A 27,368-nucleotide genomic window follows, 5' to 3' on the forward strand; every position below is an offset into this window, starting at 1 on the left:
TTTGATTCGAATTAGACTTTACACCTGACTCGAATCAGACAGTTTTTCCACATTTCTCTTTTGGCTCTGTTTAAATTGATTAGAAACATAATTTACATTTGATTTGAATCACGTGCTTTCTAATTAGAATCAGACTTTGTTCTTGATTCGAATCAGCTGAGAAATGGATCAAATTCAGCTAATACTGCATGTCATATCTTAAACAGGGTGATCATTCAATCCATCCTAGAGAAGACAACCTACGAGTTACTTAAAGGTGGAAAGTTAAATATTTCTTATTGTCGCATTTTCTGTTGCAAATGTTTCATTTTAAATAACTGAAAGGAAAATCTTGGTAAATTCAGTGCTAGGTCTGATGAAGGTATATTCTTAGGGAACTCATCTATGATTAAAGCTTATACGGTTTATTATCATATAACTTTTTATTTAGAAGAATCTATTAATGTTGCATTTGATGAGTCATCACCCCCAAAAGACATGGAAATGTATTTGTTATGATGTTTCAGGTGTGATGACAGAGAAGTTGATCAACGACAAAAGTTTCAAAGAGGATCCTCCTCCTTCATCAAAGGATGAGGACATTACAAAATATAAAGAGGAAAGCTTACATGAGGATGACAAACAAGAACAAGAGACCTAGAATTAGTTTCCTTAAGATTGGACAATCATAAATGATCATTTGTTAGATGAAATACTCGGAGACATCGAAAGAGGTAGTTTGCAAGTTTGAAGCCATGAGTATACAAGTGTGGTGTCGATTTTAAAAGTTCTAATTGACAAAGACGAGAAAGGATTGGACTTTGACATTACGAGGTATAGAGGTATAATTGGATCCCTACTCTATTTAACAACAAGTGGGCGATATATCATGTTTAGTGTGTGCATGTGTGCTAGATATCAAACGCCACCTAAGGAATCCCATGTTAAGATCATAACATGTATTTTAAGGTATCTTAATGGAACCTCCCAACATGGTTTTTGGTATCCTAAAGGTATTGCTTATAGCTTAGTAGGGTTTTCTGATTCTGATTTCGTGGGATGCAAGTCGGATAGGAAAAGCACTAGTGGTACATGTCACTTATTTAACTACTACGGAAAACACATATAATGACGGTTGTGAAACACATATAATGACAGTTTCACGTCTATTGTTAGGTAGTGTGTGATTGTATGTATGTTGGTTTCCACAATAGGCGAGTGACCATGGTGGTATGTTAGGTAGTGTGCTACTTATAACAACGAGTAAAGAAAACAACTGTTGTGAAATAATTTAAAGGTCATGGGTTCGAATACCAGCAATGTCATTCTTGCGTTTTTAACATTTCACCACGATTATTTGTTCCAACCGTGGTGGTATGTGTAAGAGTTTATTATAAAATATGGGATTTCTTGTTTTTCCCTGCCCCTCATTAACCATAAACAATCATTCAAATAGATTTTTGAGATACTGCTCAGAAAAATTAAATTATTCTTGAAAAACAACTCAAACGGTCCAATGTTTTTCGAATTGCATGCATCTTCTAATTTACGATTGCCTCATTAACCCATATAATTTGATTCAGTCCAAATTCTTCAAAGTCATGATGATGAATGAATATCTTCTAAGTCTTTCACACAAATTTTGATTTCATCTTTTTTTCTAGTTTATTTTGCAAACATCAAATTTTGTGTGAAAGACTCAAATTGGCATTCATTTATCATCATTGTTTTGAAGAATTTGTGGCATTGAATCAAATTCTATGGGCTAAAGAGTAAATCATGAATTACAAGATGCATGCAATTCGAAAGACATTGGATCGTCTAAGTTTTTTTTTCAAGAATAATTTAATGTTTCTGATTATCATCTCAAAAATCTATTTAAATGATTGCAAGTTCAGTAAGGGGTTAGTGAAACAAGAAATAACATATGATATAACAAACTCACTAACAACATTTATCAATAAAAACATCAATTAATTAACATAAATTAGCAAAACTTGTTAACTAACAGTTCCTGGAAAATTAAGACTAACTTATAAAATGAAAGGAGGATGAAACTGAGGAGAAAACTGCAAACTTGTGTTAAATTTGAATGGATGTCATTATAGCTCTATCACACAAGTTTGAATCTTTCACTTCAACTTCATACTTTCTTGTATTTTTTCTTCATAGCAACATTGTAAGACCCCAATTTTGCCCTAAGATCCCTCATCTATCATATCATATCATTCATTTGCCTCAAGGATCATTGTGCACTTTTGCTTGCCTCCTAGTGGATGGGCATCTTCTGAGTGTGGTTCTTGATCACCAAGCATGTTTTGCATTTGTATATCATTGCTTTTCATTTGTTTACTAACCAAAAGTACAAAAATATTGTCATCTAACATTGTTACTTGCAGATGAAGCAAATTAGGTCAAACAGTCAAATCATTCATTGAGCAATAGATGGTAGCCATTCTTGAAGAATTTGGGCACCATGATCATTCATCAAGAGTTCACATGAGTTGTGATATCATTTGGAATCAAGATCTCAAGAGAAAGAGGCTTGAAAGTCATCAAAACATGGCTCAGTCAACCAAAACCCTAGCAAAGTCAACTGTGGTCAACTGTGCATTTAATCAGGGATTTGAGGGTGTGAGATGGTTGGAAAGGTCTCATTCATGTCCATACAAGCCTCATATAACATGTCAAACATCATCATTGAGGAATTTGAGGTCAGATAAGAAGTTTCCCAAAAATAGCAAGGACCTGTAATTTTCAACTGCCAAAAATGGAAAGTTATTCTCCTCAAAATTACATCCTCAAGCAAGCTTCAAATCAAAAATTTTCCAACATGAAAGTTTAAGATCTTGCTCTTGCCTTTCCAAAAAGTCCAAGAACACTCATTTCCCATGTGTGGTTGGCAAGTTATGATCAAATCATTTTCAAAAAATCTTGAACTTCAAAGTGGCATAACTCACAAACCATTTGGCCAATTTGGGTGATTCTTTTTTGAGCAAGTCACATTTGACATGAACTATCATAATGCATCATCACATTTCATCAAAAATCATCACATCAAAAGTCCATTTTTCAAGTGTTCATTTTGCATTTTGGTGGGAAAAATAGTCAATTTGAAAAATATACATGATTTTCACTCCAAACTACTTCCAACAGCTCATAAACTGAAATTTGGATTTGCTTCAAATGCATTTTTACTGTTCCATTGGTCATTTGTGCATAAGGTCATTTTGGCCATTTAACATGATTTTGCATTTTTTACTAATTCACTTGATTTGGCTAAACTTGATTAACAATTGGATTAAGCCATGGCATATAGCCTTAATCATAACAGAAAATCGAGATCCACATTCATTTTCTCAGATCCAAAATCAAAATTCTCTCAATTCTCTCAAATTCTCTTCCAACATTTTTTCACTTTTCCTTCGAATTTCATCTTTCTTCTTGCTCGTGCTTGTGCAATTCATCATCTGCAGATACTATAGAAGATCTGTTGAAGGAGAATCGTGGAAAATCTTGAAGAATCTCCACTGTTGAACATTGATGCTTGCACATGGCAGTGGGAGTTTCCAAGGGAATCGAGCTGTGCTGAGCTGAAACTTTGCTCCCATGCACCTTCCTCTTCATCATAGATCGTCTGTTTTCACCTTCCAAGCTTTGGATCCAACAAATTCAGTTGCTGCATCTTCATAAGGTTAGAACTCGACCTCTCCAGTTCTTGAAATACTTGTGTGCATCTTGTAGATCGTGGAACATAGGTTACACTGCAACTTAGATCATGAATTTTCATTAGGTATTGATGAAGTTATGTGGATCTGAATTTTGCTATGTGAAACTTATTTAGCTCGATCTGGTTAGCATGAGTGAAATTAGGTTAAATGCTTGCTGGTTTAGTGATCTACATGATGAGATGTTTCGATTGGTATATTGCTTGCATGTTTTTGTGAAAATTTGTTCATGAGGTGATGAACTCATGAAGAACATTAGGGTTTGCGCTCCAGACTAGCTTTAGATCCATTTGCCCGCGATCAGCATGCCTTTTCCTGTTTTCTTTGCATGTACTGGTACACTTGTCCATTGCTGATTGGCTTTTGCTTTGATTAAATGAAACACATCGTTTCATAGAGGCGCGCGGATTCAAATGTTCGCTGATATTACAACAATGCCACTGCATCCAATTAATTCATTTTAATTGCTAAATGTTTATTTCATTTTATCATTAAACTTCAAAAATTCATAAATAAGTCATTCTTGATCCAATTTGGTTGGGAATTTTTGCATTCATCTCCATTTTTCATCTAGTTTTTTATGAGCATGATAACACAAGTTGTGTACGGCTGTGTTTTATTTTTGTCTAATGGTTTTAATCATGTATGTTTTGTGCCTATGTTTTGCCATTTTGTTTGTGAAATAATGATGGATGATCATATGAAGCTGAAATTTTACATGCATGATCTAGACTCATTGATGAACATTTTGGTATGTAGTTTGCTAATTTTGCATTTCTGGATTGTGAGATATGATGTGATCTTTAGAGGTGTGACAATTGGTGGTACACCATGTCTTGTTCATGTTCTGGATTTTATTTTCCATGCTTATGCTATGCCAAATGACCTGAAATTTTGCATGTATCTCCTTCTGGATGTTTTGTTTGCTTGTGATTTTTTGTAGAATTTTTAGATGCATTTTCAATTTGTTTGATATTTTCCTTTGCTGTTTGGTCATTTGTGAACTCTTGTTGAGTGCTGAACTTCCATGTTTTGTGAAATCCTTGTGCCTTGTCAAATGAGCTTGAAATTTTATACATTGCTTCCTAACGTGTTGAAGTATAACATGGCTTTGGTCTCATTCATTTATCATTTGTCCTCACTGTTTTACACTTGCTTGAAGTTGATGCTCAATTTGATACCTTGTATGAGCTTGTTTCTACATGCTTTGATTTGTTGGTTTTCATTGACTTGCTTCCCATTATCCAAATGCCATGATTTTTGGTATGCTGCTCATTGAATGTGTTCTGTTTAAGCATGATTTTTCCTGGAATTTATTGAGCCATTTTGGTATTGATATGCTTGTGTTCATTCTGTTTACACCATTGAGTTCTTAATTTGCCTAGTTTGACATGATTTGCTTATGAAATGCAATTGATGAATGTTTTTGATGTGAGACCAACTGGAGTTTGTTCTTATTTGATTAATCTTGATTTTGATCAAGTTTCATGTTCTGTTTTAAATATTTTATCCTCCTTTGACCCTAGGCTTTGGCCTAAGGGTTCACTTCTCACATTTGAGTTTGATTTTCAGGTTAAAGAAGCAATTGCTTTAAGGAGATTAATTCAAGTTGATTGAGTTTGGTTTAATTGATTGTGATGAACTAACTTGGTTTGTTTTGTAGGATGCTAACTCATTTCATTTGAGTTTGTGCTTTGCACATGTGATTGATTGTGTTGACTGTTGGTTCATACCTTGTCTGTTTTGACTTTGTGATTGGTATATTGATTATATTTGATTGATTTCAGGTACCATAGTTGCTTTAGTTCCTTTGAGAACTTGCTATTGCTTTTCTTTGCTTAAGCATTGAGGTAGACTCTCTTGTCTCCATGTAGTCTGGAAGACCTGGCTTGTTATTTAGCCAGGCACCTGTCTGAAGTCCTCCTTAAGAGGCAATGTTTGTGATTGTTTAACTTTGTCCCCAAGCAGGAAAAGACCTCATGTGAGGCAATTGGTAGACAAAAGAGATATGTAGCCTATCTCCTACTATTCTGTGAGTCACTCACCTTGCTCACACCACATGTGTTGATGCATAGTGAGTAAAAACCCAAGATATATCGAGTCCTTAACTTGTGGAGAGAGTTCCATCTTTCTGAACTCCCACACCTTCTGATATTCAATGCTCTCCCTGACCAGGGATAAGAGTGATGAGGCACACCCCTCATATCCTTTCATCTGCTTCACCTTGGCTCTCAATGTCAAGGTTAAGAGCACCATTTACCCTATTCCAGTTGACTTTTAAGTCTAACCCTTTGCTTGAGCCTAATTGTTTGATTATAGAGTGTGCTAAATGACTTTGTTTGATTGATTGCTTGTTGCATTTGTACATGTTTGCCTGCTTGCCTTTGTGCACTTATCATCATTGATTGTTCATTATTGCATGATCCTCATTGCATATCTTTGTGATCCATGTTTGGTTTACCCATTGAGGACAACAGTAAGTCCATTAATTGGCCATTGTTCCTATGATTTGGAAGGGATAGAGTGCAAGACCATTTCACTTGGTCACGCATGTCCATTGCTTAGTGCATTGTTTGTTTGTTGTATGTGAGGATGCAATTGTAAGACCATGTTGTTGGCATTTGTACTCCCATGATCATCCTTTGGAGGTTGGTATAAGTCCAGACAGATTGGCTTCTGACATCCAAGTTTTGTTTTGTTTTAGGAGATTGGTGTAAATCCATTTATTGGTATCCGATATCCGCTTTTGCTTTGTGAGATTGGTATAAGACCATTGATGGCATCCGGTATCATTGTTTTGTTTTAGGAGATTGGTGTAAACCCATTTATTGGTATCCGATATCCGCTTTTGTTTGTGAGATTGGTATAAGTCCATTGATGGCATCCGGTATCATCTTGCTTTTATTTGCTTACTTGCTCATTGCCTCATTCCTAAGGACACACTTGAATCATCTTCTATATGATTTCAAGAGGTGAACCTTTCTAAGAAGGTTTTACATTCCATCATCCATACCCTCTTTGTTCTAAACCTTTTCACAATTTGCTTTCCAAAACTTTGACTTGTTGTGCAAACATCTTCATGTCTTTTCAAATTAGAAACCTGGACCCTAAGTCCTTGACTTTTCAAACTTCATTTCATAACACTTCTTTGAATCAATCTTAATCATACCTTGACCATATTTTGTGAATACTCATAATCAATTAACTTCACACATTCAAATGTTTTGTGGCTTTGTCCATTGTTAATATGTTTTCATACATTAGCCATAGGTTTCAATTACCATAGCGGTTGATGTAAATCTTACCTTATCCTTAGTGAGTCGATTGTAAGACTTCCGTACTGAAAACAGGGTTAACCCCTCTAGTACGTCGAAGCCGTCCTCGCATGGTGGATTGTTGATTCAGGTTGAGTTTTCTCCCATTGGTAATGAAAAGCCTTAATGCTTGTGTTTTAAAATGAACTCACTAATTTTTGGAAATCTTTTAGCCGAACTACGGCGTTTTGATCCTTACCTTTGATGGAAGGTACGTAGGCAACGGGTTCATCCGTTCAAACACAAAAATAATAAAATTGTACATTCTTTTCTCATCATCCCATTCATGTTTGCACAATATGTCAAAACAAATAAATATTTTTATACAACAAGTGTGGAAAGGGCTCCCTAGGAGTACCTAGGACGTGATGGGTGCCTAACACCTTCCCATTGTGTAATTTATCCCTTACCCAGACTCTCTGATCTTTTATTAGTTTTCTACGTGTAAAACTTTCTTAGGTTTTTGTTCGCTTTTTAACCAGTCCTTAGGATAAATAAAAGTGCGGTGGCGACTCGATTCATTGTATGCTTTGCTTATGATTTAACCAATAAATCATATAGCGACGAATACACTGCTACAAACATAAACTAATTGTAATCCTACAAACACCATGAAAAAAACCTGCAGGTTAACATAAACTAGCAGTACATTGTAATCCAACAAAAAATCATCAACATACATAACAATAACATCAACATAAAAACAAAATACACGAGAGGGAATATGGAAAAATATTTGTCAACAACAACTAACAACAAATCATGTGAAAAATAAAAAGGTCTTTAATCTTCATGCCTAGTTGAATTCGTGCAGTTCTCAAGGTCTTCATAGTTCTTAAGGTCTTCATCTACTTTGGAATCATTTTCATCCAGATTCATTAGGTCCTTCACAATAGCCTCTACCTTCCTTATCTTTTCAGGGTTAAGATTCTTGAAAGTAATCTTCTTATAGCATGTTCCACCACATGGTTCAAAAACACTAATGTGATCCCTAGCAAGTTCAGCTTCCTTGGCTTTTTTCATCCATAACTCCATCATATTAATAACCTCCTTTGAAGCCTCAATCTCGTGGATAAGTTTGCTACCATTATTCATGTTGAGAGAAGGATCTGAAATCTTAGAGAAGGATCTGAAATCTGAACAAGAAGAGAAACCCTTTTTCAAAATAATATACAACAACATACAACAACAATAACATACAACAACAAAAACACAAACTCTCGAACAAGAAGAAAAATCATGTGAAACATAACAATAATATAAACGAAAATGAGAGAATTAGGAAAAATAAGAATACATTTATGTATGAAGAACAATATTGAGGCTATACTGTAGAATATGAAAGCTAATGACGAAGAAGAAGAGAGAAAATATGTGTTAGGGTTTTGTTGTGAGAGATACAACGATACTGTCAAGAAGCTAAATTTAATTTGCTTATATATGGGTAAACAATTTCACCATGGTCGTATTCGCGCGTCCAAAGAGTGAGGCATTACCATGGTTAACTGTCTGACCGTTGTAATTTAGTGTTACCAAAGGTATATTTTGTAGTAGTGTTGGAAACTATTTATATTCTTGGGATAGTAAGAAGGAGCATATCGTTTCTCTTTCTACCGTCGAGGATGAATATGTAGTCGTTGGTAGTTGTTGTGCATAAGTTTTTTGGCTAAAGCGACAATTGCTAGATTATGATTTAAAACTTAATTGCATTCCGAATAAGTTCGACAGTACTAGAGCAATAAGCCTCACTAAGAATACGGTACTTTATTCACTGACCAAACACATTGAGATCCAAGATCATTTTCTTAGAGATAATGTTGAAAAAGGGGATGTTGTTTTTGAATACGTTGATACTAAAAGTCAGCTTGCTGACATTTTTAAAAAACCATTGTCATCGGAGCATTTTCACAAGATCTGTAGGGATTTGGGCATTTTAGATTCCTCGTGCTTTTAATAGAATGAAAATTTTGTTTAGTTCCATTTGCTATGTATATTTTGTTTTCACTAACACTATTTTGTAGCAAATTATACTTTTGCCGACTATATTGGTATGTCTCTATAACTTTTGTATCCAGATTTATATCATTGTGCTTGTGATGTTCTGGATATGTTCATTAGTTTGCTTATCACCTTACTTCCTTTAGTCACTCATCTCTAGCATATGTTTTTTATTGTTCTTCTTTGCATTTAAGTCTTTTGAAATGAGTGTTGTTAATTATGTGCATTCGAGCGTTTGTATAATTGTTCATGCATTATTTATGTTGTTAATACATTCCTTTACATAACAGTTTTGATCACTTAATTGTATGTTATTGAATGTTGTTGCATGTTTATTTGCATTTTGTTGCATGTAGCATGTCTATCTTCGTGTTTTGTATCCGATCTTTGTTGTCATATACTCTTCTTAGTTCTTTAGCTCATATGTTAATCTGGAATTATTTGTTTGTTGTTAATTATTTGGTTTTTAGACTCATTTCGATCTATCTCTTTTGGACGTTGTCAAAGGGGGAGAAGTTGTAATATGAGTCTATAATTGCTTTATGCATTTTATGTTGTGGTTTGTGTGCAATGTTTTAGGGGGAGCATAATCGTTTTTAATTTTGGCTCAAAGTCGACTAAATTCCAAGTGAAAGCTTGTCAATAAAAAAAAAGGGGTGAATATAGTTGCATGTCCCTAACACATTCAGGGGGAGAACCCCAATATGGTAGTTTTGTTGCTTGTCTTATCACTTTCGCTTTCATTTACTTTTGTTTATTGAGTCTCCTTCATAATTGCACATCATCTCTGAATCATGTTTGAATCAATTTGTTTTTAGCATGCATAAGCCAATGGTTATATTTGAACTTGACCATGGTTCTTTTAGTCAATTGCATGAGTCAGTGGAATAAGAACCATGTGTGTTAGTGATTCAAGTTGGGTGGAAAGAAAAATATCAAAGTATTTTTAAAGTCAAGAAAATTTTAGATTTTGTCTGCATGATTCAAATCATGTACATATCCTGACTCGAATTAAATTGGACAGGGGAAAACCAAAAAATTTCAAACACTCTGATTCTAATCAAACTTTTAACTTGATTCAAATCAGGCAACCTTGTGATTCGAAACAGTTTTTATACTTGAATCGAATGAAAATGATTGGGGACACCTCTACTTGATTTGATTTAAGTCAGACTTTACACCTGATTCGAATAAAAAAAATCCACGTTTCTCTTTTGGCTCTATTTAAATTGATTCGAATCAGGGACTTTCTAACTCGAATCAGACTTTGTTCTTGATTTGAATCAGCTGAGAAATGGGTCAAATTCAGTTTTATTTCTTCTTCCACTTCACTTACTCATTTGGCTCAAATCATGAAATGCTCTTGATTCGAATCTAACTAACTTTTTTCATTCATTCTTGTGCTTAATCTCAAGCACATATAAAATATTTTTGTCATCATTTTACACATAACAAACTACATAATTATACACAACTTTACAATGTTTTTGCACTGTGATTTTGTGAAATTAATACTCTTTTTTTTTAAAGTTCAAAAACTCTTGCAACAAAATTCTTGGATCTTCAACCTCTAGTTTGATTTCAGATCTTGATCATGAGAGATTTGTAATTGATTGAGGGAGACACCATCTTGAAACTAATTGTTCTTGAAGATTTAGTTGAGATTTTCAGGTAGCTTGCAAGATTGAGATTGTTGTCATTGTTGCTGATAAAATTCCAGTAAAAAGAAGGAGGTTCTTCTCTCCATATTACCTTGGTAGTGATTGTGTGGAAGACTACAGGCAAGATGGAGTTCTTCTCAAATCTTTAGATAGTTCATCACTCAAGGAATCAATAGTATCAAGGGGTGATTGCTACATACACAGGCTTGGAGAAAATTGGTGAAGCTGGAAGATTCAAGAATCGTGAACCAAGTAAAGATTATGCATAAGAGTTTGGCACTATGTTGTATATAAGTCAATATCCAGATATGAGATTTATTTTTATCATCATTATTATGGATTAATGATTGTATAAAATCTTGCAATATTTGTCAAAATAAAAAGGAATAAGTAGGTTCCAGTGGGAAAATACTGAAGATTGCAGTAGGAAAAGCGAGAACAAACGCCGAAGCACTATAAATCCCAATGTACTCTTTATCTCTCTTACTCTCGCACTTAATTTTTGTAGGATATTGCATGCTTAGGTTTCCAATTCTTAACATATTTTATCGTTTATTCAATTGGTAGTGATTTATTATGTAAGGCTAGGTTTTGTTAGAATGGTGCCTAATCGAGCTTTTGTGTTGATTAAATTCTGAGAAATTGTTGAGGTTAGAATTCATTGAAATTGATCATTGTATAAACACACCTCGTGAAGTATACAACTGAATCAATTGAGAACATCTTATGGATCATCATAAAACCATCTTTGGTATTTGTGAATTGATTTAGTGTTAGCGTGATTAAGTTCCAATAAAAGTAGGATTAAATAAGTTTTTGATCCTCATAAATATAGTCATTTCCATTTTTAGTCCCTCTAAAATTTTTCTTCAAATAATGGTCCCACCAAACTTTTCCATCCATACAATTGGTTCCTGACATTAAATGCCACTAACGGATGCTGATGTGGCATGTCACGTGGAACTTTTTTTGATGACTTGGCATACATGTGGCGATGTCAACTTGGCAAAAAATATCGGCGTGGATGCCACGTGGAAATTTCTTCCATTTTTAATTTTTAATATTTTATAAAATTATAGCAACAGAAAGACCGTTGCTAATATGAGCATCATGCATAAACCCAAAATTTGTAGCTAATTCGTAGCTAACTCCTACCTAATCCTGAGTTAATTCCTAGCTAATTTAAACACATAATTCTTATGAACTATAATTCATTTTTTTTCATGATTTTTTGCATTAAAGTTTATAATCTTATAAGGATCTCTCCCACAAATTGAATTTTTTTACTTGATATGAATTAAATATGAATTTTTTAACGTCAATTTTCCATAAACTTTAATGAAAAAATAGATTTTAGGTCATAAGAATGATGTGTTTGAATTAGTTAGGAATTAGCTATGAATTAGCTACAAATTCTGGGATTATGCATGAAGTTCATATTAGCGACAGATTTAGCGACAATCTTTCTGTCGCTATAATTTTTTAAAAAATAAAAAAAAGGAAGAAATTGCCACGTGGCATCCACGTTAGAGGGACTAAAAATGAAAAAATGGCTATACTTATGAGGATCAAAAACTTATTTAACCCATAAAAGTATAATCTTCATATTTTTGTTTTAAAACCTTTCGCGCGCAATTTTGAAAACCTCTTATGTTCTATTTCTGAAAAATCAGTTGAAGTTTTATTTTTGGATCTATTCACCCCCTATAGACTGCTTTCCTACTCCATATTCTCACCCAATAGGTTGCTTCTAATGGAAGTCAATCACAAGACAACCAAAGTGGCTTTAAACAAAGCGATTTGAAAACTCTTTACTTAGATGTTCTTTCAAGACATAATTTTCTTTATGATAGTCCAATAATATTGATGCACCATATAACTAAGCTTATACATTAAATCTCTATAAGCACAATCTAACCTATATGGCATACAACGATGCAATATGAACTAACGCAATGGCGATATTGATTAATACTAGAAAATTAAAAGGAGATAAGGGAAGAAGAAAAGATACATAAAGATATATAGTGGTTCGGTGTTCGTCCTTGACTTTCCAACTCCACTCTTTAATGGTGGTAAAGAACAAATGGAAAATAATCACCATCTTCCACTATTTTGATAAGTTTGATACAACCATTTTGACTACAACGAACTATCACACGAGAATTCCCTCTATTGATTCAAACACTCAAACTGCTAAAAAAATAAGATCTATAAAGATCTGATATAATAACCTTGATATCCATAATAACATACTCCAAGTATTTGTGTGTGGCAATCTACCTGATCTTACTGATTTCTTGTATGAGTGTTTCTCATTAGCTAAGCATTGATTGGACAACTCCCAACTTTGTCTGTGAGCAATCTTTCTCCAACTCCACCAAAGATGGATAACTTCCAACTCCGACTTACATACAATTGATACTTAATCTCACAAAAGTCTTCCTTGAAGTATACTAAAACTCTTTCATTGATAGATTCCAATAAAAGCCAAACCACATTCAAGAAATGATACTTTCACCTGTTACAAATGATAAACTTCATAAAAAAATTAGATACCCTAATGTACCATTAATCTCCTTCAACACTCAATCTTTAGAGATGAAGGTCATCAACAATGGAAACAGACTAAGGATGAAGATGATGAATAATGCCAAGGAATCTCACAATATTCTAATTCACAAGGTGTTTGTCAAGGAATTAGATGTAGGTGAATGAAGAACATACAAACACACAAGGTTCTCTCAAATTTCAAGATGAATGGGTCTTAGTTCTTAATGGATATCATAAGCTTGATCAACCATAAATCACTACCATATTGATCAACTCACTCTCTATACTTCATTTGAAATAACAACAAATTGCGTATAAATAAGATGCAACAAAAATAAGTGAAACTGCCATGGATTGACACTTAAGAAGTTGTTCTAGAAAACAAGAGAAAGATTGATGGTGCTAGGAATAGACACACTAATATAGAGAAGAAAAAATGGCATTTTTGTTTCTATGAGTTTCACCCATATGTTTCACACTTATTACTTTCATCAAAGAAACAACTATTTAAATCTAAGATGGAAAATTGGTTTTGTGAAGCCCTGATTCGAATCAAGAAGAAACTGTGATTCGAGTCACAAGGTGTTGTGACTCGAATCAAGTTAAATATATGATTCAAGTCAATTTGAGTAGATCCCAAATATAGATTCATTGAGTCATTTGATTCAAGTCAGGATTAACGCTTGATTCGAGTCACATGAGGTTGTGATTCAAATTAGGTTCATTTTATGATTCAAATCAAATCATCCAGAGGCGGATCCCAATTTTCACAAGGATCCTGATTCAAATCATGCTTAACACTTTATTCAAATCAAGTTACTCAACATCTTGATTTAAGTGTTCTAACATGTGATTCAAGCCACATCTAATGAAACGAAAAAAAGGCGATTTGTTAGGCTAAAAAAGAAACACTATCAGAGATTAAACACTATTATTTTATTGAGTAATGAGGGGTATCAATGGTACAAAATATTATTAGTCGACGCGATTACAATACAACTCAAATGATAATAAATTATAAACATACAAATATGAAATAAAGAGAAAATTACAAATACACAAAAAACTATAACGTATACACTCAAATTAGCAAAAAAATCAAAATAAGTAAATGATACCATACTATAACGTGAATGCACTTTCAACTCCATGATTATACTCTCCTAAACCTCCTTGGTCTCCCTCTCCTTGATATCCTTGTCCACCCTCTCCATCACCTCTCAGGTCACCCTCTCCTCCACCTGCTGAGTCATACTCTCTCGCATATTGTCTGATATTTTCTAATGTTTTTGCTAGCCTCTAATCTACTAGCTCTTGAATTTGGTTTTTGCGTATTATGTCACTCTTTTACGATGATCTGTAAAATAACCTCAGGCCAACGCCTTTTCCAACACCATGAATACGCCCACAATACTCACTAATTCAATTCACTTCAATTAATATATCATGGATTTATTATGGATCAAAGGCACCAACATTGGATTTTTCAACAAACGAATCCTATAACACACATAAAAGTTCATTAGCAAATTGAATTACTACTATTAAAAATGTTGAAAAATGAATCTACTTACAATTTTTTTAGCAACTACGCGTGTAGCCTCTGATGTGAACTCGCCTTCCAGTTTTTGACGCGCTCTCTTCCATTTATCATGGTGTGATGGTGGAGATGGACTACGATTAAGGCTTAGAGAATGATCTCTTAACTCTTGTTCTCTTTGTTTTATTTTTCCTTTTATCATATTCTCTTCTAGTTTATCATATCCTCTAGAAGACAATATATGAGGATATATATTTTTTGCTTTATTCTTCTTTCCTTTTTTACTCTTAGCCAAGAACACGGAAGTATTGTAAGACTCAAAAAAAATCTCTCAAATTTCTTTATCAATAAAATTAAAAGTCATGTATGGAGGCGTTAAGTTAGTTCTCTTTGGATTACAATATAATTCATTGTGAGTTGTGTCTTAAAACCCTTCAAATCCTCACCAACATACGATATCCAATTCTTTGCCAGCTTATCATCTTCTGGAAGAATAAAAATATTATACATTTATAGAACATATATGGTATTAGCAGTAAATAAAAAAATAAATGATCATATATACTTGTAAAACAAATCAGGAAAATTAAAATAAATACCTAGATCGGTTCATATACTCATTTTCAATTTAGAATTAACTTTTCTCTAATCATCTAACAAAATGCTCATTTTGCTTCTACCAAGCAATTTCGCATAACTCCTAAAAGTTGTAGCATATTCACTATAACACTTACCAATTTGTTAACAAATATCGACAGGCAACCTAAATCTGTGTTGAGGGATTTTGTCAACTTGTCAATCATCGTGTCACCTCTAGATTTTCCTTTACTTTTTTAATATTTAATAGATATGGTTGTAGGAAAGGTTGTAGTTGTAGGAGAGGTAGTGGTTGTGGGAGAGGTGGTGGTTGTAGGAGATGTGGTGCTTAAATCATTCATCTCTATAGAAACAACAAACGAAAATAAACATATTACTTCCTAAGAGTACTTCATATGTATAACCTCATAATCATTTTACTTAAAACAATAAAAAATACACTAAATAGAAATAAAACATATTTTAGACAAAAAAGCAGAAACATATTTCCATTTTTATCAATAGAATAATATAATCCACACAACAAAAACTAACATTTCTAAGTTACGTGCACGTATAAAGTGAAGTGAGTGAGTTACATAATGAATATGTGCGGAATAAGATCAAAAATGGTGGAGGAATCTTTGTTGATGTTTGGTTGTCTTTCCTTCGTTTCAAGCTACACTTGAGCTTCAATGGTGTTATGGCGTCGAAGGGAGGAAACATATGTCGATGTTCGAAAACTTACATGTGTTAGAACTTGGAAGATATGTTGTTTCAAAAACGGTTATGGAATATGAGTTTAGATGTTATGGGGTTTAGATAGAGAGAATGAAGATGAATATCATCCAGGATATATTTTTTGAAAAGACCTTTCAATTTCACAGAAGAATGAAGATGAATGTGAGTTGGAAACTAAAGGAATAGTTAAGACTATAGTTCTGAGAAATACATGCAAAACATATTTCCTCTCGGTTTGACAAATCAACCGAGAAAATAGATCAATTTTAAATTTAAAAAAAAAAAGCGAAAAATATTTTTTAAAAGATAAATAATATTACCTCTTAGTTGTTTAATCCAACTGAGGGGAAAATTCATTTGAAATAAAAAATAGTAAGGCACCAATTTTAAAAAAATAGATAAATTTTAATTTTAAAAAAATTGCATTATGAAAGTTAAATAAATACTTACATTATAAAAAAATAAAAGAAAAAATTGTAGTAATTGGTATTTGAAGCATGGTCCCTTAACTATATTTCCTTTCGACTGGATGTAAGAGGGAATAGATGATAAATTTTTTATTAAAAAATTAAATTTAAATTAAAGCACCTAGTGGAATGATTGTACATCACTTTGTTGGAACGTTGAGATAAATGTATGTAAAGAAAAATGTACGTAAAGAAATATATTATGTGTAGTTGTGTGAACTATTTTTTAAAATAATCAACTTTTTTAAATTATATATCAAAATATCCACGTTTTCAATTTATTTATCAAACTAATCATGTTTGTGAGTATGCGCCATTACAATTGACGCATGCAGGTAAAATGTAAGAGCATGCGCTAATGCATTGGCGCATGCATGAAAAACGTAGGAGCATGTGTCACTGCATGCATGTAAAAAAATAAAGAGTAGCCACATGCATGCGTCAATTGCAGTGGCGCATGCTCCTACATTTTACATGAATGCGCCAACTGCAGTGACACATGCTCTTATATTTTACATGCATGCGTCAATTGTAGTGACGCATGAGTACAAATTTATCAACGCATGCGCCATAGCAAATGACGCATATGTTCATTTTTTTAAAAAAAAATTGTTATATTAATAAATAATTTAAAATTGTGATTATTTTCATATTATTTTTGAAAAAATTGATTATTTAAAAAAAATCTAATAGTGTGACACTTGTCTTATATCAATTTCTTTCCATATTTATGTGGATTTATCTCATCATCATGTTATATTTTGGGGAGCTAGAGATTAGTCGTTAAATATAATATGAATCTGTTGTTTACTAAATCTGATATTTCTCTTATGTTTATTGCTTCCATGCCAACTTGATTTAAGTTATTTTGAGAAGTTGAAGAAGAATAAGGTTAAGAGTGATTATGGAAAAGATAATGACGAAATCCAATAAAACCCTCACTTGGAGCGAAAGATGGTGAAATTGGAAATTAACGGTGACGATGATTTGAGGAAGAAACTCAATTTGAGATTTTAGAATACTTTTAAAAAATTATTTCAACTTTCTTTTCTTTTTTTTTCTTCTAAAATCTTTTGTTTTTTAAGTTTTAAAAGTAATTGTTAAACGTTATAATTGCCACATGTATTTAAAGAAAAAAATTGTCATTGTTTTATCATGATAATTCGGTCATTGGTTTAGTGAGAAGTTAAAACTAAGGGTGGCAAAATAGGATCGGCAGACATATGTCCGTTTTTCCTATACTTTTTCGTTGAACATGTCAAGGTTTTAACTCGCACGTTCTAATGTATCCGTCTCATCTCATTCCGTTTTATTACAGACATGGGCATTAACATAAGTTTTTGTAATTTTTAGAGTTTAGAGTTGCATTGTCGGCAGGTTCGCCCCGTCCTCATTTTTGTAGGACGGGTCAAGGCTTTAGGACCGCACTTTCAACTACGCTTGTCCCATCCCGCCTCTTTTTTTATTGATTAGTCTATGAAATTACATTATAGTCAGTATCATTTATTTTGATGTTCAGTCAATTATTTATCTCAATGTGTATGTAATTTGTTTTATCACGTTTGTAAAATTCATCTATTATTTGTTTGTAATCTTATCCTTCATTTGTTAGACATGTACCTTTGAGACACATCTCCATTTCTTCTAGAGTTAAATATGTTGTGGTCCTCCTAAATATATCAACAAAAAAATTAAGTCCCTCAAAATATTTCCTTCAAAGAATTATCCTCCTCCTAAAATTTTGCATCCACAATTTTGGTCTCTAATACTAAAATCATCGCTAAAATCATCGTTAATTCAGTCGCTAAGTAATAAATCATCTCTAAAACCGTCGCTAATTCAATCGCAAAGTTGTATAAATCGTCGCTAAGTCGCAGGAGGGATCAAAAGTGTGGATGAAAATTTTTAGGAGGATCATTCTTTGAAGGAAATATTTGAGGGACTAAAAACGAAATTTGAGATATTTAGAAGGACCAAAAATATATTTAACCTTTTCTTCTATTAGAATTGGATCAATAAAAACGTATTTTGAGCCTTTTGTAATTTGATATAAGTCAAAATATTGAGTATTACTTGAATCACAAGTTATAAGTCTTAAATCATGGATTTTGTAAGGCTTGATATGAATCATACAAGTTGTGATTTGAATCAAACAATTGCTTGAAAGTGGAAAATTTGTTCCTCCCAGTCTGATTCAAATTAGGGAAGTATGTGATTCGAATTACAGTACTTCTTGACTTGAATCACAAGGATGTTGATTCGAATGAGTCATCAAATTTTCTTTAAAATTAAGTGTAATTCAAATCATACTTTTTCTGACTCGAATCATATATTCAGATATGATTCAAATCACAAATAACAAATTTTTCACTTTACTACCTTTGATTCAACTCATGCTTTCTTTGGTTCAAATAAAAAAACTTGTGATTTAACTGGAATCACAATGTTCTTTTCTCATCTTTTTTTGTCTTATCTCTAGCACCTATTTAAACCATTTTTTGTTTGTCACTTTTCAATTGATGAAAAATAATAAAAAATTTGATGTTAAAGAACATCAAGTGATCTCTAGAAAAGAGAAATTATTTGTATAAGCTATTGAATCTTTTTGTTTTGAGAACCTAGAAAATTCATCAAGAATGCAATCTTTCTTTGACAAGAATCATGAAAAGATTTCTCCATTCACAAACACATTATCTTCATGATTCGACCTTGTGAAAAACTTTCAAAAATGTTGAGAGTGTGAGAATTTTGTAGTTGTGTTGTGTGAGATCCTTTAGATGCTAATCATCATCTTCAACCTTATACAAAGAAACCATTGTTGTGGTTCTCAACTCTAAAGATTGAGTGTGAAAGGTAGATTAAGGTATATTAAAGAATCTAATTTTTTTTTGTGAAGCTTTGTTGTTTGTAACAAGATAAATGATTGTTTCTTGTTCACATTGTTGTTCGTGCTTATCAAGCAAGAGGAGAGTTTTCTCCATACTCCAAGAAAGACTTTGGTGGATTCGAGTAAAGGTTTCTGCATAAAAAAAATTGAGATTTGTCCTTATTCATTGGTAGAATGATTGCTCATGGAAGTCTTCATTAAATCCGAGTAAAGGGTACTGCAGAATTGAAGCTTGGAGCAGGATTAATGTGACTATCAAGTTTGTTCGATCAAGATCAATGAGGATATTAAGTATTAGAAGTAGAGTAATATACATCAACATGAGGGATTATTGTTTTAGGTTTGTGTTGGGTTAAAAAGCATTGAGTTTCTAGTGTTCAAATCGATAATAAATCGTTGTTCCAGAATTCTTGTATCTTTAACTTTAAAAGTCGTGAAAGATGTTACCATTTCCGGTGGAGAAAATCATCGAAGGGTGGAGTAGGCATAGCGAGGAGGAATTACCATACCATTATACATCTGGTGTACATTTTTCTCTTCTTGTCTCTTTTAGTTTTCTGTAGATTATCATATATGTTAGGTATTATTCATCATTAGAATGTCATCTAGAGCTAAATCTTGCTTATAGTGTCATATCATATAAATGTAGGTATGTGATGCATTTAATTCGTTGAACATTCATTCCTTGAATTAAGATTATATTTACACTAAGTCATTGGATTTAAATTTATTATCAAAGCACTTCAAGTTTGCTAGTGTTAATGATATTGATTGAATCATTGTTCCTATAATAATAAGGAACCATATAGCTTTTGAATCCATCTGCTACGTTTTTGCTTCCACTCATTATATTTTTCTTCCGCGCTTTTAACTATGATTTCGTAAAAGTAATTGTTTTTGAAATAGTTCTAAACGGGGATTGGTTTATTCAACCCCTCCCCCTTCTAGACTGTCTGATCTCCATGTTCTCGCCCAGCAATTATCCTTGGAGCTGGGTTTTTTTTACTAAGTCTAAGCGGCATGGATTTTTTATCCTAAAGTATTTTTATGATTTTTTTCTAATTCGATTCAATGTGTTTTCATTATCATCTAAATATTTGTTTTTCATCATTATTTGTATGACATAGAGTTAACTCAAGTAATTCAATATTAGTGTATTAATCGATCTTTAATTTCAAGATGGAAGTTCGTTGTAATTAAAACCATCCAGGATTGAACTAATGTAGTTTTGAGTTGTCCACGGGTAACCAAAAACCTTGCATTATAGTCTAAGGTTTTGATTGATGATTATTCATAAAGCTAACAACTTCGACATATAATATATATGTTTGAATTTTGTAAAATATTTGTGAAAGGAAGAAGAAGCATCTCCTTGTTGACCTACTCTTCCAAGGTCATCATAAAAGAAGATGAAAATAATTTTGTGAAGTTTGGCGTGTTCACTGATTGTTTAATAAGCATTTAAGAATTCAAAGCATCAAGTTTTTAAAGAGTCATATCATTGTCAAAGTGTTAAATTAGTTATCCTAAATTGTCAAAATATTGTTCAAATATAATAATATGCTCATTGTTATTATGATGATAAAAAATAATTAGAACATTTGTTGTTGAAATTCACGTGATATCATACAAATGAGTGTATGATAGTTCCTTTCATACGTACAAAGGAAATAGTATCCAATTGTCAATGATTGATCGTTATTTGCTTTTGTTATTTCTGTTTCCGTTTAGGAATTGTTTCGTGTGCATTAAGGTAAAGCTTAAATCGTCAAATTGGTATGATCATTCAAATATCCTTTTCTCTTCTAGTATTGTATCCTAATTATATGTGCTTGGTATGTTCTTTGTATTTTATATGTTTGTGTAGTTGTGTGTATGGAATAAATCATCTGAGCATATCATACATCAGACTTATTCGCCCGATGGGGGAGTATGGCTGCCACAAATTTTATTCGCGTACATTTAAGTGACGGGTGTCACGCAATGACCGATATCTTCATAGATGTTGTCTTTAGACGACTGTGGATGCCCGTTCATCTCTAGCGGTCATCTGGGGTTTCTCCCTCTGGACGATTTCCCTTTTCTCTAAGGCAGAAGTTGATCTCAATAAACCTCCAAAGCTCAATTAACAGCGTGCCTGCAAGAGATGTGGGAGTTTACACCCTAGGGTTTGACTAGATTTTGCTTATGCTTAGAGAATTGTTGAATGGAGATGAAGTTTCTTAAGGGTCCTTCATTGAATCCTTCGTTGATCTATGTTAACTGAGCCTGGTTCCTTTCTTTGAAATATTGTATCCCTGCAGATTGGTAAAGTCAATCATTAGGATAGATAAATATGTCGAGTAAAGGCGTCTAAAATGGCGTTTTGCTTCAACATTATCAGGAGTTTGGGGTGCCTTTCCCCACGTATTCTTCATTGTCGAGACTGTTATATTTGTTGTTCCACGAGAGTGAGCTATAGAGTTACCGAAGCTCAAAGGATTTCTACTATCATGTACGCCTGACTTCAGTCAGCGGAGATTTGGTAGTTCGGTTGCATTGGATCGTAAGTTAAGGGAGTACATTACCTACGAGGTATCCCATAAGTGCATTCATCCGTTGTGGAAACTATCAAACCCGTCGGTAGTACTGCATTCGAGATTCTCAGTATTTCATTGCCTCTCGACTGTCTTAGTGCACTCCAATCTTCGTTTCTTGGCTCAATGTCAAATTGTCAGATGAAAAAGGTGTTCTAACAAGGGATCGTCGTTGGTTATGGTAATGTTACGGATCTCACTAGTGATACTAAATATGGTAGAGTAAAATTGGATTATATAACACTTTGTGTCGCAACAAATAATCGTGTGGTTCGCAACGATACTTACTTTAATCGTTGATAATGTTACGCTCAAGATTCTATCTACCTTGTCATGATCTATGCATCATGGTGTTATACGACCTACACTTATCATTTAGAGGTTCTTTGCCTTGTAGATGAGGTAGCCCGACAACAGAAATACGTCAGAAGTCATTACAGAACATACATATCTTCAAAGTTGCTACAATAGGGATCTCTCTTATGACAGATGATTGAGGCAATCCAGAATTCAAAGGCTAATCGAGGATCCTTATGGTGATATCAAAAGTAAGTATCTTCGTCTAAGCGGTTTTGGCACAGATCTAAGTTTGGATCTCGAGTGATCCATTTGTAAAATCTTCGTGTGAATTAGGAGTCTATTCCAACAGACCACGCTACTGTTTCGTTCTAGAATCAGAAGTAAGAAGATGTTGATGATGAGGAATACTAAATCAGTGGTGTTGATCTCCGATACGGCGGTGCAGTGATGGATCTGTAAGGTTAACATGAATGTACTTTGCATGCATTTCATATAGGATGGTTTTATACCTTGAATAATTTGAAATGGATTGTCATAACATTTTGGATCTTTGGTCAACGAGTACCGTATGTATGTATATTAGGACACCTATAGGCAAGTTCAACTAATAAATAATTCGGATAAATAAGAGTTGTCAATCAAAATCAAACAAAAATAAAAAACTAACCTTACAATAAATTCCAATCCCTTTCCTTACACAACTGAATGGTTGTCATAAAACAAACCACCGTCCAAAATAAGAATTGACCAAATAATTGGCAAATTCCACAGCTGAATTCAGCTAAAAAATAACACTGTTATACCCTGATCATTTGAAATTGAATCTATATACCCCAGTAGCATTAATCACAAAAACACAGTAGTACTAGTAGACTACTAGTATTCAACACACATGGATGGAACCTGTAATTAAACATGGGACCATCAAGGACAGTGCCTGCCTAACCACCTCATTAACTCACTTCTTATAGCTGTAGCCAGCACATATCAGATGCCACTGCTAGATGTAAATTTTCACGCATATGGCAGTCAAAGAATTTAAACCGGAAACATGCAAAAATTATCAGCGTTTGAGCATGAGTTAACTATAGATACCAAATGTAGGGACAGTTTTCTAACATGAAAATTGAATTATCTGATATTAGTACTATGTCGGGTTTTATTGATATTCAGAACTCAGAATATCACACTTGTGAATGTAAGAGATATTAATGCAAATTGAAGAGGCAAATTTTGAATTGAGTGCCAGAGGGAAAGGACTTAATGTCGTCGACTAACTTTACATGGTAGTAACTAGTAACTAGTAACTAGTAACAAACATCCACCTGTCATGATTCTATTTTCAACCCTCCTAAAATAAATTCTCACATCTTTTCTTTAAACAATTTTGTGAAGAAAAATCATGAGTGGAAAACATGGAGGGGAAGAAAAGCTTAGTTAGAATTTGACAAGCCTTTAACAAAATTATGCGACACTTCCGTGATCTGACCCATCATCGTAGTAATAAGGGGACAACTTTCCTGCTTTTTGGGAAGACTTTGATTGGCTTTCAGGGCCTACCTCTTGTAGCATTTTCACCACTCTTCTCATTGCTGGCCGGTTGATTGGAAGAGGACTAGTGCACATTAGGCCAATGTTGAGGACCTTGCAAATTTCTTCTTTGAAGAAAGAATCAAGCCTTGAGTCAAGCACGTGGTCGATACCTTTCTGATCTAAGGTGTTGCATGCCCACATAACCAAGTCTTTTTCTCCGAATTCGGGATCTACCGGCTTCCTTCCGGTGACTAACTCAAGGATAACAACACCAAAACTATATGTGTCGCTCTTCTCATTCACTCTAAGTGTGTATGCATATTCTGCAAAAGGTTACAATCATGTCAAAATTAATCTTTAATGATCCACAGATGGAGTGATTATGAGTTAAGCATAAGTAGTACCACAATTAGATTAAACATGAAGACAAAATGGAATGAATAGCAGGAAATTTCGGCTAACCTGGTGCAATATAGCCACAAGAACCAGCTATGACGGACATGGATTTAGTTCCTCTCCCATTGGATTCAACCGCCTTAGCTAACCCAAAATCTGCAACCTTTGCACTAAAGTCTTCATCCAACAAGATGTTATTAGATTTCACATCTCTATGAACTATAGGAGGAACACAATCATGATGCAGATAAGAGAGTCCTTCCGCAGAATCAAGAGCTATCTTATACCTAGTCGGCCAATCCAACAATCCTCCTTTATTGCTATGCAGCAAATCACCAAGACTACCATTCGGCATATACTCGTAAACCAATAGCTTGCAATCCCTAGTGGTACAACAACACCATAGTTTTACAATGTTCTTGTGCCTAATCTTGCCCAACGTTTCAACCTCTGCATCAAAAGCATTATCTTGAAATTGCTTCTTTTTAGTATCTCCACTCTCCATTTCCATTTGAACCCCTCCCCATATCTTCTTCACCGCAACAGCTTCCCCGTTGCGAAGCACAACTTTATAGACTTTCCCGGACGATCCGCTTCCAATGACATTATCTTCATCAAGACAATTCAAAACCTCATCTTCACCAAAACCCAGTTTATGAAATGACATCAATGTCCATTTGGTTTTATCAATAGATCTAGCCTTCTTAATATTCTTGTACTTGAAGTAGAACCAAATCACACCAAAGACAAAAACCAACGCTGCAATTATGAAAATAGCTCTAAGCAACCAAACAAAATTAGCACTCTTACCCTCTCCTCCTACATCACACAAACCTTTCAAATCTCCACACAAACCAGGATTACCGATAAAACTATCCCTATACATATCCTTAGCCATAAGAGGTGGAATCTCTCCAGAAAGCAAATTGTACGACAGATTCAGCTGATTGAGCTTCAAATTCTGCAAACTCATCGGAACATTACCCGAAAATCTATTACTAGAAAGATCAAGAAAGTTAAGCACAGACATACTCCCAATTTTTTCAGGAATTTTCCCACCAATCTCGTTACTAGCCAAATTCAACTCGTTGAGTTTCTTAAGAGATGGAATTCCTTTTGGAAGCTCACCAGAGATCTTATTGTTGTGAAGATCAAGAATCCCAAGCTGGGAGAGATTCACAATACTCTCAGGCAACGAATAGTTGAACTGGTTATTACCAGCAGAAAACTCCTGAAGATTTACCAACCTTCCAATCTCTTCAGGAATCGCACCGGAGAATTTATTATTCGATATAGTCAACAGAGACAGATTTCCAGCTCCACCAATGGTGTTAGCAATTGAACCAGAAAACGAGTTGTCAACCAGTTCAAGAAGATACACATGCGGTAAGCCCCACAAACCCACCGGAACTTCGCCGGACAAATTATTAAAACCCAACCTAAAACGAGTCAAAGTTCTACACGCACCCAAACTCACCGGAATATCACCAGAGAACGAATTATGTATCATCAGTAACTCCTCCAACGCGCCGCGCTCGCACAAACTCGCCGGAATCTTGCCGGAGAATGAATTATTGGAAACATCGAACCATATCAACGGACCATTCTTCCCGAGATTCTCCGGCAACTCACCGGAGAGCAAGTTCGTAAAAATCTTGAACTCGTATAGGTTCGGCGAGTCAGCTATACTCGCCGGCAACTCACCGGTAAACCGATTCTCATAGAGATTAAGACTCTCAAGCGGTAAACGGCATAACTCATCAGGAATAACACCACCAATACGATTCATAGCAACATCGATAAGCCTCAACGAAGTAAGGTTCGACATTCCGGAAGGTAACTCACCGGACAATGAGTTATTATAAAGCTCAATCTGCTTCAAACTCGTCATCAAAGCAAGCGAACTCGGAATAGAACCTTCAAGATTATTCATGGAAAGATCAAGCACACTGAGTTTCTTCAAATTCCCGAACGACTCAGGAATAACACCGACAAGATTACACGAACTAAGCCAGAGAATCTCCAGGTTCGTTAGGTTTCCGATCTCCGGCGGAATCCGAGAAGGTTGAAAAGGGTTATAAGAAAGATTCAGCGTTCTGAGAGTGGTGATGTTTCCTAACGAAGCAGGAATGTAAGATTCTAGAAGATTGTAAACGAGTGAAACTACTTCAAGTTTCTGAAACGTTCCGAATGAGATGGGGATTGAACCGGAGAAGTTGTTAGCCGTTAAGTCGAGATGACGGAGGTTAGAGAGGAGAGGTAAAGTCTCGGGGAGTGTGCCGGTGAGGAGATTTTGAGAGAGGTCCAAATGAGTAAGGGAGGTGCAAAGAGAAATTCCCGAAGGTAGTGTTTCGTTGATGGAGTTGTTGGTGAGGATGAGAGTGGCGAGGTTTGTTAAACGACAGAGTATTGAGGTTGGTAGTGGACCGGCGATGTTGAAGTTGGAGAGGTTGATTTGAGTTACGGTGGTGGTGGTGGTGGTGTTTGTTCCGTCGTGGCAGGTTATGCCGGACCAGTTACAAGGTGTTTGGTCGCGGTTGTTCCATGAGGAGAGAGAAGAGTCAGGATCGTCTACGGAGAGCTTGAATTGGTACAGGTAGAGACCTTCTTGGTTGAGAGAGAAAACTGGTTGAAGAAAGATGAAGAAGAGAAACAGAAACAGAAACAGTAGAGACATTGTTGTTGTTGGAAGATGAAAAAGAGAAACAGTGTGTGTTGTGTTTTGTCAAAGGTTTGGTTGTTGTTTGTTTAGTTTGGCCATATTCTAAAAGAATGGTAGTGATACTCTTCTGGTTTTTTGAGGTGTGTTTTCTTTCAGTATAAAAGGCCTGTGAGTTGATTTGATGGTATGCGACAGTGTTATCGATATTATAACATCATTTAATTTCTTTTGTCTGGTTAAACATCAGAGTTTGAGACAAAATAAACATGTTTGACTAGTTATTACAAATAGATCTTGATAATAACTTGTGCTATAAAGGTACTACTGCTACATGTAAATGTTTCTATTTAATTTATCATTGAAAAATACTAGTACTAATTCTCTCTTATAGCATTCATAATTGTGGAATATGATAATATCTGTAAAGTTTATTAGAAGATCATATAATAAAAGATGG

The 27,368-nt window shown here is 34.2% G+C and overlaps 1 protein-coding gene across 1 annotated transcript; it reads right to left on the reverse strand.

The window, feature by feature from the left end:
- Positions 1-23,528: 23,528 nt before the first annotated feature.
- Positions 23,529-27,151, reverse strand: LOC127081668 (receptor-like protein kinase HSL1). The gene is made up of 2 exons (XM_051021900.1): positions 24,316-27,151; positions 23,529-24,176 (listed from the first exon to the last, which is right to left on the reverse strand). The coding sequence occupies exons 1-2, from the start codon at positions 26,924-26,926 to the stop codon at positions 23,785-23,787; spliced, it is 3,003 nt and encodes a 1,000-aa protein (XP_050877857.1). The 5' UTR covers positions 26,927-27,151; the 3' UTR covers positions 23,529-23,784.
- Positions 27,152-27,368: the final 217 nt, after the last annotated feature.

The sequence above is a fragment of the Lathyrus oleraceus genome, chromosome 1 (assembly GCF_024323335.1).
Source record: "Lathyrus oleraceus cultivar Zhongwan6 chromosome 1, CAAS_Psat_ZW6_1.0, whole genome shotgun sequence".
Classification (NCBI taxonomy): Eukaryota; Viridiplantae; Streptophyta; class Magnoliopsida; order Fabales; family Fabaceae; genus Lathyrus; species Lathyrus oleraceus.

Bases quoted from the DNA above. Each gene is read 5' to 3' on its own strand.
- LOC127081668 (XM_051021900.1), bottom strand. From the start codon at position 26,926: ATGTCTCTACTGTTTCTGTTTCTGTTTCTCTTCTTCATCTTTCTTCAA. The intron at 24,177-24,315 runs GTTAGCCGAAAT...AACCTTTTGCAG, and splicing joins TTGTGGCTATATTGCACCAG to AATATGCATACACACTTAGA.